The sequence below is a fragment of the Poromitra crassiceps genome (genome assembly GCF_964638095.1).
Source record: "Poromitra crassiceps genome assembly, chromosome: 10".
In the NCBI taxonomy this organism is placed as follows: Eukaryota; Metazoa; Chordata; class Actinopteri; order Beryciformes; family Melamphaidae; genus Poromitra; species Poromitra crassiceps.
Genome location: NC_139631.1, coordinates 33,536,837 through 33,552,041, shown reverse-complemented (window position 1 = coordinate 33,552,041; position 15,205 = coordinate 33,536,837). Strand labels below are relative to the sequence as shown.

General features: G+C 45.6%; 1 protein-coding gene across 1 annotated transcript; it reads left to right on the top strand.

Moving 5' to 3' along the window:
• Positions 1-927: 927 nt before the first annotated feature.
• Positions 928-14,811, top strand: lrrc74b (leucine rich repeat containing 74B; the record flags this gene model as incomplete). Its single annotated transcript, XM_083644609.1, has 8 exons — positions 928-1,053; positions 2,335-2,467; positions 3,974-4,180; positions 9,038-9,147; positions 9,747-9,862; positions 13,318-13,396; positions 14,310-14,405; positions 14,695-14,811. The coding sequence occupies exons 1-8, from the start codon at positions 952-954 to the stop codon at positions 14,809-14,811; spliced, it is 960 nt and encodes a 319-aa protein (XP_083500735.1). The 5' UTR covers positions 928-951.
• Positions 14,812-15,205: the final 394 nt, after the last annotated feature.

Sequence of the window (15,205 nt, the reverse complement as noted above, 5' to 3'; positions counted from 1 at the left end):
CGTCTAATCTCGCCACTGACATTTCACTGATAACAACTAGCTCTGACCGGTCATGATGTCTTCAAAGCTCCCTTTCTCACTCATTCTCTGTGCAGCAGACGCTAACCCGGACAGAGGCCGGGCTAACGAGCCGGCACTCCAGTCCTGAAGGGGGCGGAGGAGGTGAACGAGGATGTGAAGAGGAAGAGGAGGAAGAGGAGGGAGACGAGCAACAGAGTGTGATCTCTGACGACGACGACTACGACACTGACTTGGAGCTCGGAGGTAGAGAGAGAGTTGATATTGCAAAAGGGAGAAAAAGGTGGTGGGGGGAATTGGGAGATCATATACATGTTGTGTTGAAGCTCGTTAGGGAGCTACGTCTGCTTCTCTCGCCCTCTCGGTTAAAAGTGGAGAAATGGCTCGCCGGTGTGAGTCATGCATTGTCATGCGCAGATTACCCCGAGCTCTTTACAATTCCTCTCTAAAATCTTCTTTCATAACAGGCCCGTTTAAATAGGACAATAGTACAAAGCGTTTTGGTCTCAACTGTTGAATTTGATCGTGGTGACAATGCCCCCCGATCACTGCCCTCTCTGCCTCCCTCCATCTTCTCAGACACCAAATGATTTCAGAGAAGCAAAAGCAAACAGAGAGTCCTCCACACGCCCGCCCACACATGGAGGCCTGTTCTCAATCTTCATTTCATCTCGTATCAGGCTTCCTTTTCAGCAGACACCAAAAACCCTCTGCTATGAATGAGCTCCCTGCAGACACAGTGAAATCAATCGCTAGGGAAATTTCAATATCACACTGAAAAAGGTGCCCTACTCGGAGGAAAATGCCAAATCTCTCCTGTTTCATGGAGGAATTGATAGCCAACATCAGTGCTGACAGACACATTAGCTAAGTGTCTCATTTCTGTTTGCAGACAGGCAGGGGGCGTATGACCCGACGGGCCAGACGTGCTACATGGAGGCGTGTAAGATGCTGCAGGTGGTGCCGGCCTCGTACTTCCTGAGGCACATGCAAAACGGCGAGTTGTCCATGATGCACCGCGGTCTTGGGCCTCAGGTAAGGCTGCTGTGCTGGCTTGGCATTCAACAAAACGTCAACAGTTATTGGGTACGTCTCTGACCGAGACGTTCCCAATTTGAGCAACACAATTTGACTACCGCTAGTCCATGAAGCTATAAATGAACACATTCTCACCCCCAACTCGTTAAATACTGACATTTGGCCAGGAGCCCTTTTTCGCACTGGGTACCCCGTTTTGGCCATTTTTCAACACCACAACACCGTAGACAACGACTTGTGTTGCGGTTATGGTTAGGCGACTAAAACAATTTGATTAAAGTGAAGGGATCGAACCTGAGTCAGCTTGCACAAACAGAAGCGTGACCCCATTGACCTTGTATTGGTTTGTGGCTATCGGGGAGCTAGTATGAGGAGCAGCACGGATTGTGCTGAGAAAGGAATCTACCAATCAACATCATCATTGGTAAGTAGCTGATAGGGTTAGGGTCCAACAACATCATAACGATCCCTTTAAGGTGAGAGAAATGGTTTTGTCGCGGTGAAATAATGAATATGTTTGTTACATTTTTAAATGTGGCTTACGGTTGAAACGCTGGGAATCAAACCCAGGTGGTCGGCATCGAAGGCAAACGAATGCGCCCCTCCACCACCCCGACCACAACACCCTTATTGCTGACCGCCATTTTATTAATATTGTCACACTCCCGTGGCGTTGATTTCAGACGTTGTAATAATAATTACATAAAAGTCTCTTGGACGACCCTGCGTGTTGAAACACGATGAAAAAGAGGTTATGGGGGTTTCAGCTTCAGTGGCATCATTCAGGCAGAATTAATTTGATTCAGACTTCACCAGTCAATCACCGCCGCCGACTGAGGAGCAGAGCCAGAAAGTGCACTTTGCAAATTGCATCTACTTCCTCGCAGAATGATTATATCAAATCTTCCAAGTAAGATGGACTGCATACATTCAAACACATGATAGGGCTTTTTTTTTTTTGGAAGATCAAATGGACATAAGGCGGCTGCACTCAACTTTCTCATTAGCGTACCGTTCATTACTGGAAACTAACATCTTCATGTTCCGAGCCTGACTCCTCCTGACCTCCACGCCTCCACACAGCTCCTTTCTGCTTCCTATTTCTCACACAAGCTCAATAGATAGATACTGTATATTCTCTCTCTCACACAGGTTGAAGAGATATATACATTCTCTGTCTGTCTCTCTCTCCACCAGCACATCTCATATGTATACAGATAAGAAAACAAACAAGCAGTGAACAGAATAATTTCACTTTGGGAGTAAATGTGTCTGCAGGGCACCAAAGCGCTGGTGGTTCCCCTGGTAACCAACACTTCAATACTGAGGCTGAACCTGCGAGATAACTGGATGGAGGGAACGGGCGGAGCTGCGGTGGCTGAGATGTTAAAGGAGAATTGTTACATTACAGGTGATTTCACTGCGTCATGGGCGCACACACGCACGCACGCACGCACACACACACACACACACACACACACACACACACACACACACACACACACACACACACACACACACACACACACACACACAGTCTCTTTCTCTCTCCATCTACACCAGTGGTTCTCAAAGTGGCGTCCGGGGACCCCCAGGGGTCCTTGAGGGGGTTCCAGGGGGTCCCCAGCAAACAGGGTGATCATTTATTCTCACTATTCTGGTCATAGTTTCATACACTTGCTGTAATAAAACTAAAAGGGGGTCTGTGGTCTAATTTTAGTCAGTTTAGGGGTCCTTCATGTGAACAAGTTTGAGAACCACTGATCTACACTGATCCATCACCCACTCATATGCCACTCTCACCCCAATGAGATGTCACTGTACACGCCTTAGCATCAGAGGTCAAAGGTCACCATTTAACATTTCTTGACCGTCAAACATATGAACTGTTAATGAACATGGAGGATATATATCCTGATATACGCATACAGTTGAGGTCAAAAGTTTATATACACTTAGGCTACAGTAGGTTGAAGTCATTAAAATAATTTTTGAACCACTCCACAGATTTTATCTAAAAAGAAACAAAAGAAACAACAACAACAAAAACTAAAGTTTGGCAAATATTTCCAACAATTATTCACTCCAATTCTAAACCTAACCCAATCCCCCCCCCCCCCCCCCACATTATTTGTGTGCCCATGCACAAAGTAGGTTAGCTGTCCTAACCAACTTTTCTTTTTTACATGAAATCTGTGGAGTGGTTAGAAAATGAGTGAATGACTTCAGCCTCGGTGTATGTAAACTTCCAACTCAACTACTACTACGCCCACTGTGTACACGTGTACACTGTGTACTACGCCAGCTCAAAAATTGGCTTAAAACAAACCAATTTTGTGAACACTAGCTTAATAGCTGCCTTCCAAATCTTCTTCTCTTCCTGCACTAGGCACTTCACCACTTAAGTATAGCACTTAAGAGAGAGTAGAGTAGCCTTCATATTGTATCTATGTATTGTTATCATGTAACCTGTCGAATGTAAGGTGTAGTATTCTTCTTTTAGCACTGACATGCTGCATGTACATCCTGTCTGTGTTTTGCTGTAATTTTGATGTCTGTAATGTGTGGTATCTCTTGCGATGACACGTTACATGTATATCAGTTTGTTGCGTACATCCTGTCTGTGTTTTGCTGTAATTTTGATGTCTGTAATGTTGTGGTATCTTTTGCGATGACACGTTACATGTATATTCAGTTTGGGCGTTGAATGAATGTAATGAGTGATTGTTTTGATATTTATTGGGGACTACGGATGTAAATTAGCATTAGCTAACTCCGGCATATTTACCGGTACATGTTTTCGTATATAGAGGCTTCTGTATTTCTGAACATGTCCATTAATGTGCATTGTCCCGTCACAATAAACCAATAAAGTAAAGTAAAGTAAAGTAAAGTGTTTGTGTGTCGATCCCCGCAGAGGTGGACCTGTCAGACAACAGGCTTGGGGAGCAGGGGGCGCGGGCCCTGGCCAGCATGCTGCAGGAGAACAGCACGCTGGTCAGCCTCAGCCTGTCGGGGAACCAGCTGGGCGACCGGGCGGCTCTGCACCTCAGCCCGGCTCTCACCAGCAACACCAAGCTGCAGCGCCTGGACCTCAGCCACAACAACCTGGGAGAGCCTGCAGGTACGGCGCAGTGGCCTATACTGTATGTGTGCTGAACGCTGCGTGTTTAAAATAAGAGATGACCCTTTAAGTTCCAATAGAATGAAACATTACTCATATATAGCTCGTGCTTTTACTCTCTGGAAATATTAAAGTTGCACTCGGGAACTTTGAACACTGAGTCGTGGCCCCAAATAATTGTTTGTAAACTCTTATAATACTGAGAAATCGCAACGTCAGGAAACTGCACACAGCAGATTCAGATTCAGATTCAGATTCAGATTCATTTATTAAAGGAACACTCCGCCCATTTTCAACCAGCTTTGTATCATTAGAACATCAGTAGTATATCAGAAAACTTTTCGGATATACTACTGATGTTCTAATGATACAAAGCTGGTTGAAAATGGGCAGAGTGTTCCTTTAAGGACTGCACAACAAAGTCGGCAGAATTTGCTTTCGGTACAGCAATTGTATTTGAGAATATAGAACCCTGGCTTGCCTCTGGCCAGTGACACTTAGGAAAGACTAGGTGACAACCAAGTATAGTTTGGTGACAAGCTGGAGAGACAGTTGACGGCCGGAGAGACGGCAACCGGTACGGGATGGGATTAGCACCCCATCTTGGCTCTCTCGTGAGGGAGAAATCCACAAACGCTACGGATTAGCCTCCTGAAAATCTGCGCAAAGATCGGCGCGGCCTGGGGTCCTTCAGGCTAGAGCGAGGTGCTCGACGCAGGTAAATGACGTGCAGCGCACAGGCCCTCTTGAGGCGTCCTTGAGGCATCCTCTCAGCCTCTGGATTGCCTTTGCCACGGGAGGGTCTGGTGAGACGAAGGAGGAGCACGGCCGGGAGTAACCCACAGAGCCTAGATCCTCCATGCACCGAAGGGCCAATACTGCGGCGTAGCACTAGCTCTATTGCAGCGGATTGGGCGTTCTCGCTTACCCCTCCCGCGGGCAACGTTGCAGACAGAGTAGTAAGGCTGATCCGTGAGCGGCTTCTGGGACGCGAGTCGGGGTCTTAATTGGCCTCGGCTGGGTCTACTGGGCGAGGGTGTATGATGTTGACAGACCCGAAACACCTTACGACCCCAGATAACATCACTGATGACGCGTCCCAGCGCATGCGGCAGTAGTGTATTTGAGAATATGAATATGTTATAGCACATGAATATTGTGTCAGCATAAGACATTACAGTACATAGACAGACATAGCATCATAAATACAGAACATTCAACATATACATTGCTGGAGAGGTATACAGTGAGATTTCAGAGGTGAGTGAAGTTCAGAAACCTGATGGCAGTCGGGAAAAAACTGTTTTTGAATCGGGTTGTTTTGATGGAAATGGATCTGTAGCGCCGTCCAGAGGCCAACAGTTGGAACAGGTGATTGGCTGGGTGAGATGGGTCAGAAACTATTTTTTGTGCTCTTGTGATTGTCCGTTTGTGGTAGAGAGTGTCTAGTGATGGGAGTGGGGTACCTATGATTTTTGAAGCTTTTTTTATTATTTGTTGGAGTTTGTTGCGTGAGTTACTGTCCAGATTGCCATACCAGATGGTTATGGATGAGGTGAGGATGCTTTCTAGGATGGCTGTATAGAACTGGAGGAGCAGATTGCATTTTACTTTGAATTTTTTGAGCTGCCGGAGGTGAAAAGTCTTTGATTGGCCTTTTTGATTATGTGACTGGTGTTATTGTCCCATTTGAGCATGCCCAAGTTTACCAACCCAAGCGCTCTGTGATGCTTCATGCAGTTGTAGTCTATAACCAGTTGGGGGAGCACAGCACAGCAGCAGATTGTGCCATTCAAAGGTCAAGTACATTGGCCTTCATTAAAACCTCAGTCAATTACCGTGTGGCTGAGTGTGGTGACAGGCACCGTGTGGCTGAGCGTGGTGACAGGCACCCTATGGCTGAGTGTGGTGACAGGCACCGTGTGGCTGAGTGTGTTGACAGGCACCGTGTGGCTGAGTGTGTTGACAGGCACCGTGTGGCTGAGTGTGGTGACAGGCACCCTGTGGCTGAGTGTGGTGACAGGCATCGTGTGGCTGAGTGTGGTGACAGGCACCCTGTGGCTGAGTGTGGTGACAGGCATCGTGTGGCTGAGCGTGGTGACAGGCACCGTGTGGCTGAGCGTGGTGACAGGCACCCTGTGGCTGAGTGTGGTGACAGGCACCGTGTGGCTGAGCGTGGTGACAGGCACCGTGTGGCTGAGCGTGGTGACAGGCGGCTGAGCGTGGTGACAGGCACCGTGTGGCTGAGCGTGTTGACAGGCACCGTGTGGCTGAGTGTGGTGACAGGCACCGTGTGGCTGAGTGTGGTGACAGGTACCGTGTGGCTGAGTGTGGTGACAGGCACCATGTGGCTGAGTGTGGTGACAGGCACCGTGTGGCTGAGTGTGGTGACAGGCACCGTGTGGCTGAGTGTGGTGACAGGCACCGTGTGGCTGAGTGTGGTGACAGGCACCCTGTGGCTGAGCGTGGTGACAGGCACCGTGTGGCTGAGCGGCAGGCCAGGAGGCACTAATAGAGAGCCCCAGGGATGACGTATTTTTGTAGTCGGAACGCGGAAGTCGCGGACTTCTGGGTTCTTCACTGTTTCTGCCTATGGGATTTTTGAATGGGTTTTTGGTGCCATGCTTCAAATAAGGTCTGTGGGCAACGCAAGCTTAATCAGACGCGAACCAGTGGTCAGCGGGATAATCTTCACACATGAGGACCACTTTCATGAGTTTTGAAGCGTAAATGCGAGCCCTAGAAGTAAAAAGCTCGTGCTAAGCTAATCCAGAACTACAGTGTCGCATAGGCTTCCCCGTCACGTCACCGCTCAACCTGGAGTGTTGTTGATGTGTGCGCTGCTGTGCACTGATTACCCCGGGCTGAACCAGGTGAGGGAAAGAGAATTTCCGTGTTCGTCCTTTGAAGTGATGACGTTATTGACGTATAATATCCCCGTCGACTCAACAGTGTAGTCTCATTTAGCCGTTTGCTAGCTAGCCGCCCTTTTAACGGCACGTAAAAGCTTAAAAACTCATAAAAGTGGTCCTCATGTGTGAAGATTATCCCACTGAACACTGGTTCGCGTTTGATTAAGCTTGTGTTGCCCAGAGACCTTATTTGAAACATCGCGCCAAAACCCATTCAAAAATCCCATAGGCGAAAACAGTGAAGAACCCGGAAGTGTTAGCATCGATGTTTTCCGGACTCCTTCCTGGGGCTCTCTATATGGCAGCATAATGATCTGACGGACTCAAAATTAATCTAAAGGGAGAAACCAAAAACCATCCCGTCTCATCTCTATGCGTGCGCCACATACTTTATTCACTTTTGTCGAGCGCCGAAATATGAAAGGACATCCTCCTCGTGCGTTTGGAGTGCACTCTTCCCCTATAGCAGGCTGAGTAAGTACACCAATCAAACGCACCGCCATTTATCACGCTCACGCTCCTGCTGTTACTGCGTCTCCACCAAGGCGGGCGACAGCGTGGATTTGATGATGATGAACCGAACCGGTGAGAGCTACACGGTGAAAGGAATTCTTATAATCCGGTCTGATAAAGTGAGTGAGTGGCTGATGATGGGGATCTCTCTCTCTCTCTGCTCTCTCCTTCTGCTCTCTCCTTCTGCTCTCTCCCTCCAGAGGATCCATTGATTCACTGTAGTGCTTTTAGGCCATGAAACACACAATCACATCCTGTCAGTGGAGTCTAGGCAAAGAACTTTTATGGAAAGAAATGACAGCTCCATATTGCCCCATTGCAACATCAGCGCCCAGCAGCCTCCGCCATTTTTTATTTTTGGAAGCGTGACAGCGCCAAAAGAACCTCGCACAGGCTCGCAGTGGTCAGCTGCGGTAGCGCTGGCCCCTATAATCAGCCTCTCTAAACAGTAACTCAACGGGAGAACACTCTAAACTTTGGGGATTCACATCTTTTCCGGGCGTACTGCAAATCTTGATTGAAGTGGTGTAGTGCAGGGATGTAAAACAACAACCATATTGTGGAAACTAAGCAAAATTTTTCGTTTTCTTTGTTTAGTTTTTTCAAGATAAATACCTAATGAAAAGGACCCGAGGTTCAACTCCCGTTGAGTTACTGTTTAGAGAGGCTGATTATAGGGGCCAGCGCTACCGCAGCTGACCACTGCGAGGCGCATTCTGTTTCCAAAAATGGCCGGAGTGTCGTCTCTTTCCTTCCACGCTCTTTGGTCTAGGTGAGGAGATGGTGCTTTCACACAGAGGGCAGCAGTGCAACACTCTGCTTGATATTGAAAAGTATTACTCATCACAGATTTAGAAAAACACCCACACACCAGTCAAATGTTTGGCCACACCACCATAATATATTTTCAATATTTTGACCATTTTCGACATTTTTTGAAAACTAGTGAAGACACCAAACCAATGAATGAAATGACACAAATTGAATTATGCAGTGAGCAAAATAAGTGTTAAACAAATCAAAACTATCTGATATTTTAGATTCTTTGAAGGAGCCGCCCTTTGCCTTGATGGAAAGGCAAAGGCTTTGGAAAGAAATTCATACATAGGCTCAACTTCACGATTTATATTTGTCTAAGATATTTTTTTTAAGCATGATTCAAGCTTAAACTTTTAGATCAAAATGGCTTTAAGAGAATGACAATCAATTCAATCAGGTTCATGAACTTTTTTCCAGAAGAAATCAAATACTTTTGTTCCAAAATGACATATCCACCATTTAAAAAGGGACACCTAACTGATAATCCTACAAAATCATTGATAGCACAAGTTTTAAACAATTTACTGTTGTTTTTTCCTTGGCCCTTGGTTGACCAGATTAACTTGAGGACATTTCATTTTGACAGACTGACATGTTTTATCTCCATGCCCAGGGGAAACGCTAGGGGACTGTCTGTCGGAGAACACAGGTTTAAGATGGCTGAGTCTGGCCTGGAACTGCATCCGAGGGAGAGGAGCAGTGACGCTGGCCAGAGGCCTTGGGGTAATACACCTGGAGATCTGTGTTTGAACACAATATTAGGATTTGAACTACTGTTATAAACAAGAGCTACAGGTGATTCACTGAAGACTTTGACCAGGATTCCTTTTTCAACTCACATAAGTCAATTTTTCTTCGGAGTGCTGTTGTCAGGTTGTGGTTGTCAGTTGTTAGATGGTATATTAATTGTGCAAGTAGCCTATGTTATACAAGTTATTTTAGTTAGGCTAATCCTTGTTATAAGCTTCATAGTAATGAATTTCTGCTCAATATGAGGGAAATAGTAACTCTACAAAGCTACATTTCCTGGAGAAAATATTTGGGCTGTAAAGCAACTGGATAAGACACAGTAGCCTGGTAACAGCATCAGTAATACTAGTACCGGTTAGTTGTATTAACAGTAGGCTATAAATAGTAGAGATGGGACAATATGCTTATCTCTTGAGATGGTTTGTGATTTGAGATAACCACAATATGATATCACAAATAAAAGTTCAATAACAACAAAGTCTGACTGTGCAGAATCATGTTTTTCTGAGACAGTAACACATGTGTTTTCTGTATGCCACTTTACAAACCACATGTTCGTTTCTGTTTTCCAGGCCAACATTTTCCTGCGAACACTGGATCTGTCATATAACGGCTTGGGGAAAGAAGGAGCCATTGCTTTAGGAGAAGCGTTAAGAGAGAACAACACTCTGGAGGAGCTGGATGTAAGGTACGAACATCTGATATCAGATCACAGCTTACAGGAACTGAGGTTCAGGGTTTTCAGGGTTTTTCTAACTGTGGGCCTCCCCTCAGGCAAAATTTGGGGACAAAGCAACCCCCCCCCCCCCCCCATAGCCTGATATTGCCGTTTGACATACTTTAGACTATTCAAAACATTTCTGTGTGAAGGCATTTATTTGTTTCCGACTCTGGTCAAGTGGGGAAAACAGTCAAATTCACCAAAACTGCTGTATTTCTGAACTATCTCTTTAACCAGATCACACGCATGCTAGGTGATCACCTTTTGTTAGAACACGGCTCTCTCGAATACTCGATTCTGATTGGTCAATCAACAATATTCACCGGTCATTATTTCTCGACAACCGACCGCTGCTCTGCCACACCTGGATTAATCAGTTGATAAGAGCTTTTTGTCAGCAAACACTACTAATTAGGCCAACCAGTTGCAGCTGTGGTGTCTTGTGTGCCAATTACGAATGAAACCGCTTTGCCGTTGAAAACGCTATTAAAAAATCTATTTGAATAATTATTTTTGTCAGATTATTGAATGATTTAGTTGTAGGCCGTGTTCTAAGCGGGATAATGTATATTGAGGCGGTGATTACTGGGAAATAATGACCTTCAGGTGAATCATTAAGCCCTCCGCTGCGCGTCGGGCTCAATCATCACCTGTCGGTCATTATTTCCCCCGTAATCACCGCCTCAATATACATTATCCCTTACATAACGACTATAATGTTTTTTTCCACTTCCATTAAAGGAAGGCTTTGCTGATTTTCGACCTGCTTTGTATCATTATAATGTCGGTAATATAAAGCAGATGGGCAGTGCTTACCTTGTGTATGTGTTTTCTGCATCGAGTAATCCACGTTTGACTGCCTGCAAGACTCCGCCCCCGCCAGCTGGTATAGGTTGAGGCGATGTCTCGTCATAGACGCAGGGATAGCTGGCTCAGCCTGGCCGGGGGCGTGGTCAGGGTGGGGTAAATCTCCCGTTCTATCCATTCAGCAAAGTTAGAATTTAGCTGCTAGCCCAGCCCAGGCAGACACGATCGGGGATTTGACCACCGCAGTAAACGCACATCTCAACAGACGTCTTGTGTTCTGCTCTAGAATCCCCAAACCTGTAGTGTAGAGCCGCAGCACCTTCCTTTGGTGAGTCAGCCCATTGAGATATATCGGCGGTTTTACCCCACTCGCGCGCCAGCCGTATAACATTTCGTGGGCGTTCCCACACATGCCGACTGTCTCTCTCTGGCCCAATTCCAATCCGCTCCCTAAAGACTCAAGCCCTGTTCCCTCACTCCCTCTAATGGCCGCCAGTGGAAAGTGGTTGAGTCATCAAGTCTGGAAGGGATCCACATTGGATAAATAGGAGGATTGGGACAGCAGAGCCCTTTGCACTTGACAAGATGATGTTGACTCTGGCAGGTTTGGGGCTCGCTATATATTGTTTATTGTCAAGACGCCTAAGGTGTTTGAGGACTCCCTGATGAGTCTGTTCTCATCCAGGCTCTGGCTCTACATAGTGGACAACAGGTAATTTAAAAATAATAAATGTAGCCTACTGCAAAATCTGCAATTGATAACTGTGTAATTATAATTAAAATAAGCTTAATAATGACATGTCACCCAACATTATAGGCTACACAATGTCAATACTGTACAATACAGATTCGGTAAAACTATTTCTCATTCATCAAAAAAGTTGTGGATTGCAATTGTAATAGAAATGACCGATGATTATACTAGGATTGTGTAATATAACTACTTGCATTCCTCTGGTATAACATTTTTGTCTAATCTGAAATCCCTATTAATGTAATGTTTCATTGTCAATTTAGGCATTCCAGCACTACACGCGTACACGCGGCTAAACACCCGTGTGTCCTTTAATGGTCTCCTCGTTCGTTTCGCACGTGTTTTTTTCTCTTTTTTTAACAGATATTTGTGGCCTTCCCCGGTAACCCCGTTTTATACGTCACAACGCTATGCATTGTGGGCAATTCCCTTTCCGTAAGTGGCCACAGCTGCTCCCTTACGGTAAGGGGGCAGAAAGGGCTCACTCCGAGCCCTCGTTCACTTTGCGATTTCACCGTGGGACATCCCTAAAGCTGCGTTCACACCGACCTATTAAAGTTGGTCGCTGGCGTCGAGTTTACATACAAAGTCAATGCAAACGAGCGATTGAGCGTATATTCGCCTGGGAGAATAATCGCTGGGCGTCCGAGCGGCAGAGTCAGAGCGATAGGGAGAAAATACGCTCGTCGCTCGAGATGAAATATTCCAACTCGAGCGAAAATACGCTGGCATCAGTCGCTCGCTGTTCAATGCTGATTGGCTGCCGTGTGAGAGCGAGTCAAGGATCACTCTGGCTTGGAACAAACCGCTGGTTTATTGTGTGGCAACAAACCACATTGACAGCCTGACAGCTGACATGAAGTGAAGTCTGTACTACCGGTATGCAGCTCGCATTAGGAGCACGCTGATAGGCTTAGCTTGTAAACAATGACGGTGGCTCGTAGTGGACAAACAGCATGACATTGCGTAACGTTATATCCCCCACATGTCCGTCATTTCGTGTGCCTGTTGATGAGCGATTTAAACAGAGCGACAGAGCGATTCCAAAGGGTTGACTTGAGCGACAGAGCGAAAAATAAATATCTCGGTGTGAACGCCCCTTAAGCCCTCACTGCCTTCACGTGAATGCGCCTCTAAGGGGGTGAGTCAGTAAGGGGGCGGATTGGAATTGGGCATCTATGGGTCATTAACGCTCGTTAAGGCTGTGATTCTCTGTGGCATATGGAGAAAATAAATAATAGCAGCCGCCCTGGAGCAACATCTGTTCACTTGTACGAATTATGCGTTTTGCATCATTCTGTACAGGAAGTGCTGGAATAAACTGCGGAGCTCTCTGTGCAGGAAAACATGAAGACAAGGTAAAGGCTGTCCCATCTGCATCATTACTGACATTGTAATGATACAAAGCGGGTTGAAAATCGGCAAAGCCTCCCTTTAACTGAGCCTCCCCTGAAACTGTTTGGACGCCCCTGGGGAGGCCCGCCTCCCACGTCGAAAACCTCTGGTTTAGACTGTTCTTTCATAAGGCAGAAATGAGGACACAGTTTTACCTTGTTCGGTCACACTGGGAGGTCAAAGATACACAACACTTGATTTCAATTTGCTCACTGTTGTTAGCAGTACTGGATTCATAGCTACTGTAAACCTATACATCACTGTGGTGTCGTCATAAACACTTACTTTATTCAAGTAAGCCACTTTCATCTGCCGTTTGACGTCTCGTGCAAAGTCAAGTGTGCCACAAAACCTTCAGAAGACATATCTTTGAACAATACCATCTCAAAGAAATAACACTTTTTGATTGCTTGCCACACATGTATTTTCTTTTTCTTTCTTTTTTTGCATTTGTTTCTCGCCACAGTAACAACCGAATACCCCCTGAAGGAGCCATCCGCTTCGCCGTGGGCCTCAAAGTAAACAAGACCATCAAATCCCTGAATGTAAGCCGCTGAACACAGATTGGTTCTAGCCTAGAAAGCAACGGGGGGCATCAACGGATAAAATGGGATATAAATGAATCACTGTGCTTCTTTTGAATGTGAACACCCAAGCATACTTCTCAGGGAAAAATTACCTCTTACACAAAATTGAGAGACAGTCTGAGCATTTTCATACTGATTAATGAACTATGTGTTCTGAGTAGAATATAGATAGAGTTTAGTTATTGGATTGAATAATTTATGCAGGTCTGGAGACATGAGCTTCACATCAATTTGGGCCAAAGAAGTCCCAAGATTTTTTTTATTCTTTTCCCAGTCAGTTACAGTTGTAAGAGTTTAACAACAGGTAGTTTCGCGCAGTGGTGGAAAAAGTACTCCAATCAGTATCAGTAGCCTACGATAATGAAAAAAAAATACTTTACTAGTTCTGCGTTCAAAAGTTTACGTAAAAGTATAGAAGTATTAACAATAAAATGTTGACTATCAAAAGTAAAAGAATACATTCTGAAAAATGCCCCCCCCCCCCCCCCCCAATTATTGATGCATTAACCTGTAAGAAGTATTTTAATGTAGGTCTAACTGCTCCATACTGATGGGGAGATTAAACTCAATGCAACATGAACACATTGCATGTTCTGCATAATACCTAGGCCTAGTAGTAACTCCGGCTGTCAGATTAATGTAGTAGTGTAAAAAGTTCAATATTTGCCTGTGAAATGTAGTGGAGGAAAAGTATAAAGGAATACCGGTACTCAATTTAAGTGGCAGTGGTATACCTCAAAACCGTTGTACAGTACAGTACCAGAGTAAAGGTACTCAGTTAACACCCTATATGCTATATATTTTTTTTTACATTTTACTACTACTATTTTACTACATTTCTGAAGGGGATTCTGTGTTTGTCTTTGGCCAGATGGGTCGAAACCCCATTCAGAGTGCAGGGTGCTATGGGATCCTCAAGTCGATACAGGGGAACCCACAATCAGCCATGGAGAAATTACACTTTTCCGTAAGTCAAACATATTTCCCTTTATATCTTTTCTTTTTGCAGAAGGCAAGCTATTCACTCGCCATCTCTCTCTCTCTCTCTCTCCCTTTCTCTCTCTCTCTCCCTTTCTCTCTCTCTCTCTCTCTCTCTCCCTTTCTCTCTCTCTCTCTCTCTCTCTCTCTCTCTCTCTCTCTCTCTCTCTCTCTCTCTCTCTCTCTCTCTCTCTCTCTCTCTCTCTCTCTCTCTCTCTCTCTCTCTCTCTCTCTCTCTCTCTCTCTCTCTCTCTCTCTCTCTCTCTCTCTCTCTCTAGGACATCACAGTGAACCAGGATTTTGAAGACTTGTACATCGCTGTGAAAGAGACATTCCCGGCGCTGGCAGTGAATCACGGAGGCAGAATCGACACATTCAGAAAACCAAAAGCTTGAAGAGTGTTACTGTAATAGACCCTTTTCACGGGGGCCATTTTGTGTCGAAAAGGCAGAATAAACACAGGTGCAACAAAACACTAATGAGGGTTTCCAAATTCCAATCATTGAAGTTGGAAACCCTCATTAGTGTTTTGCTTGCACCTGTGTTTACCCTGCCTTTTCGACACAAGATGGCCCCCGTGAGAAGGGTCTATTGCAGCACTTTTATGCCACAAAGCTCCGCCTCCGCCGACTGGTTCATCGACAGAGGTTTTCAAAGTGGGGAGGCGGGCCTTCCCTGGGGTGGACCTCCAAGCAGTTTCCGGGGAGGCTCAGCGAATGGAAGTGACAAAATATGACATTAGTTATTAAAAGGAGATCTCATAGAATAGCCTAAATGTCTGTGATTTTG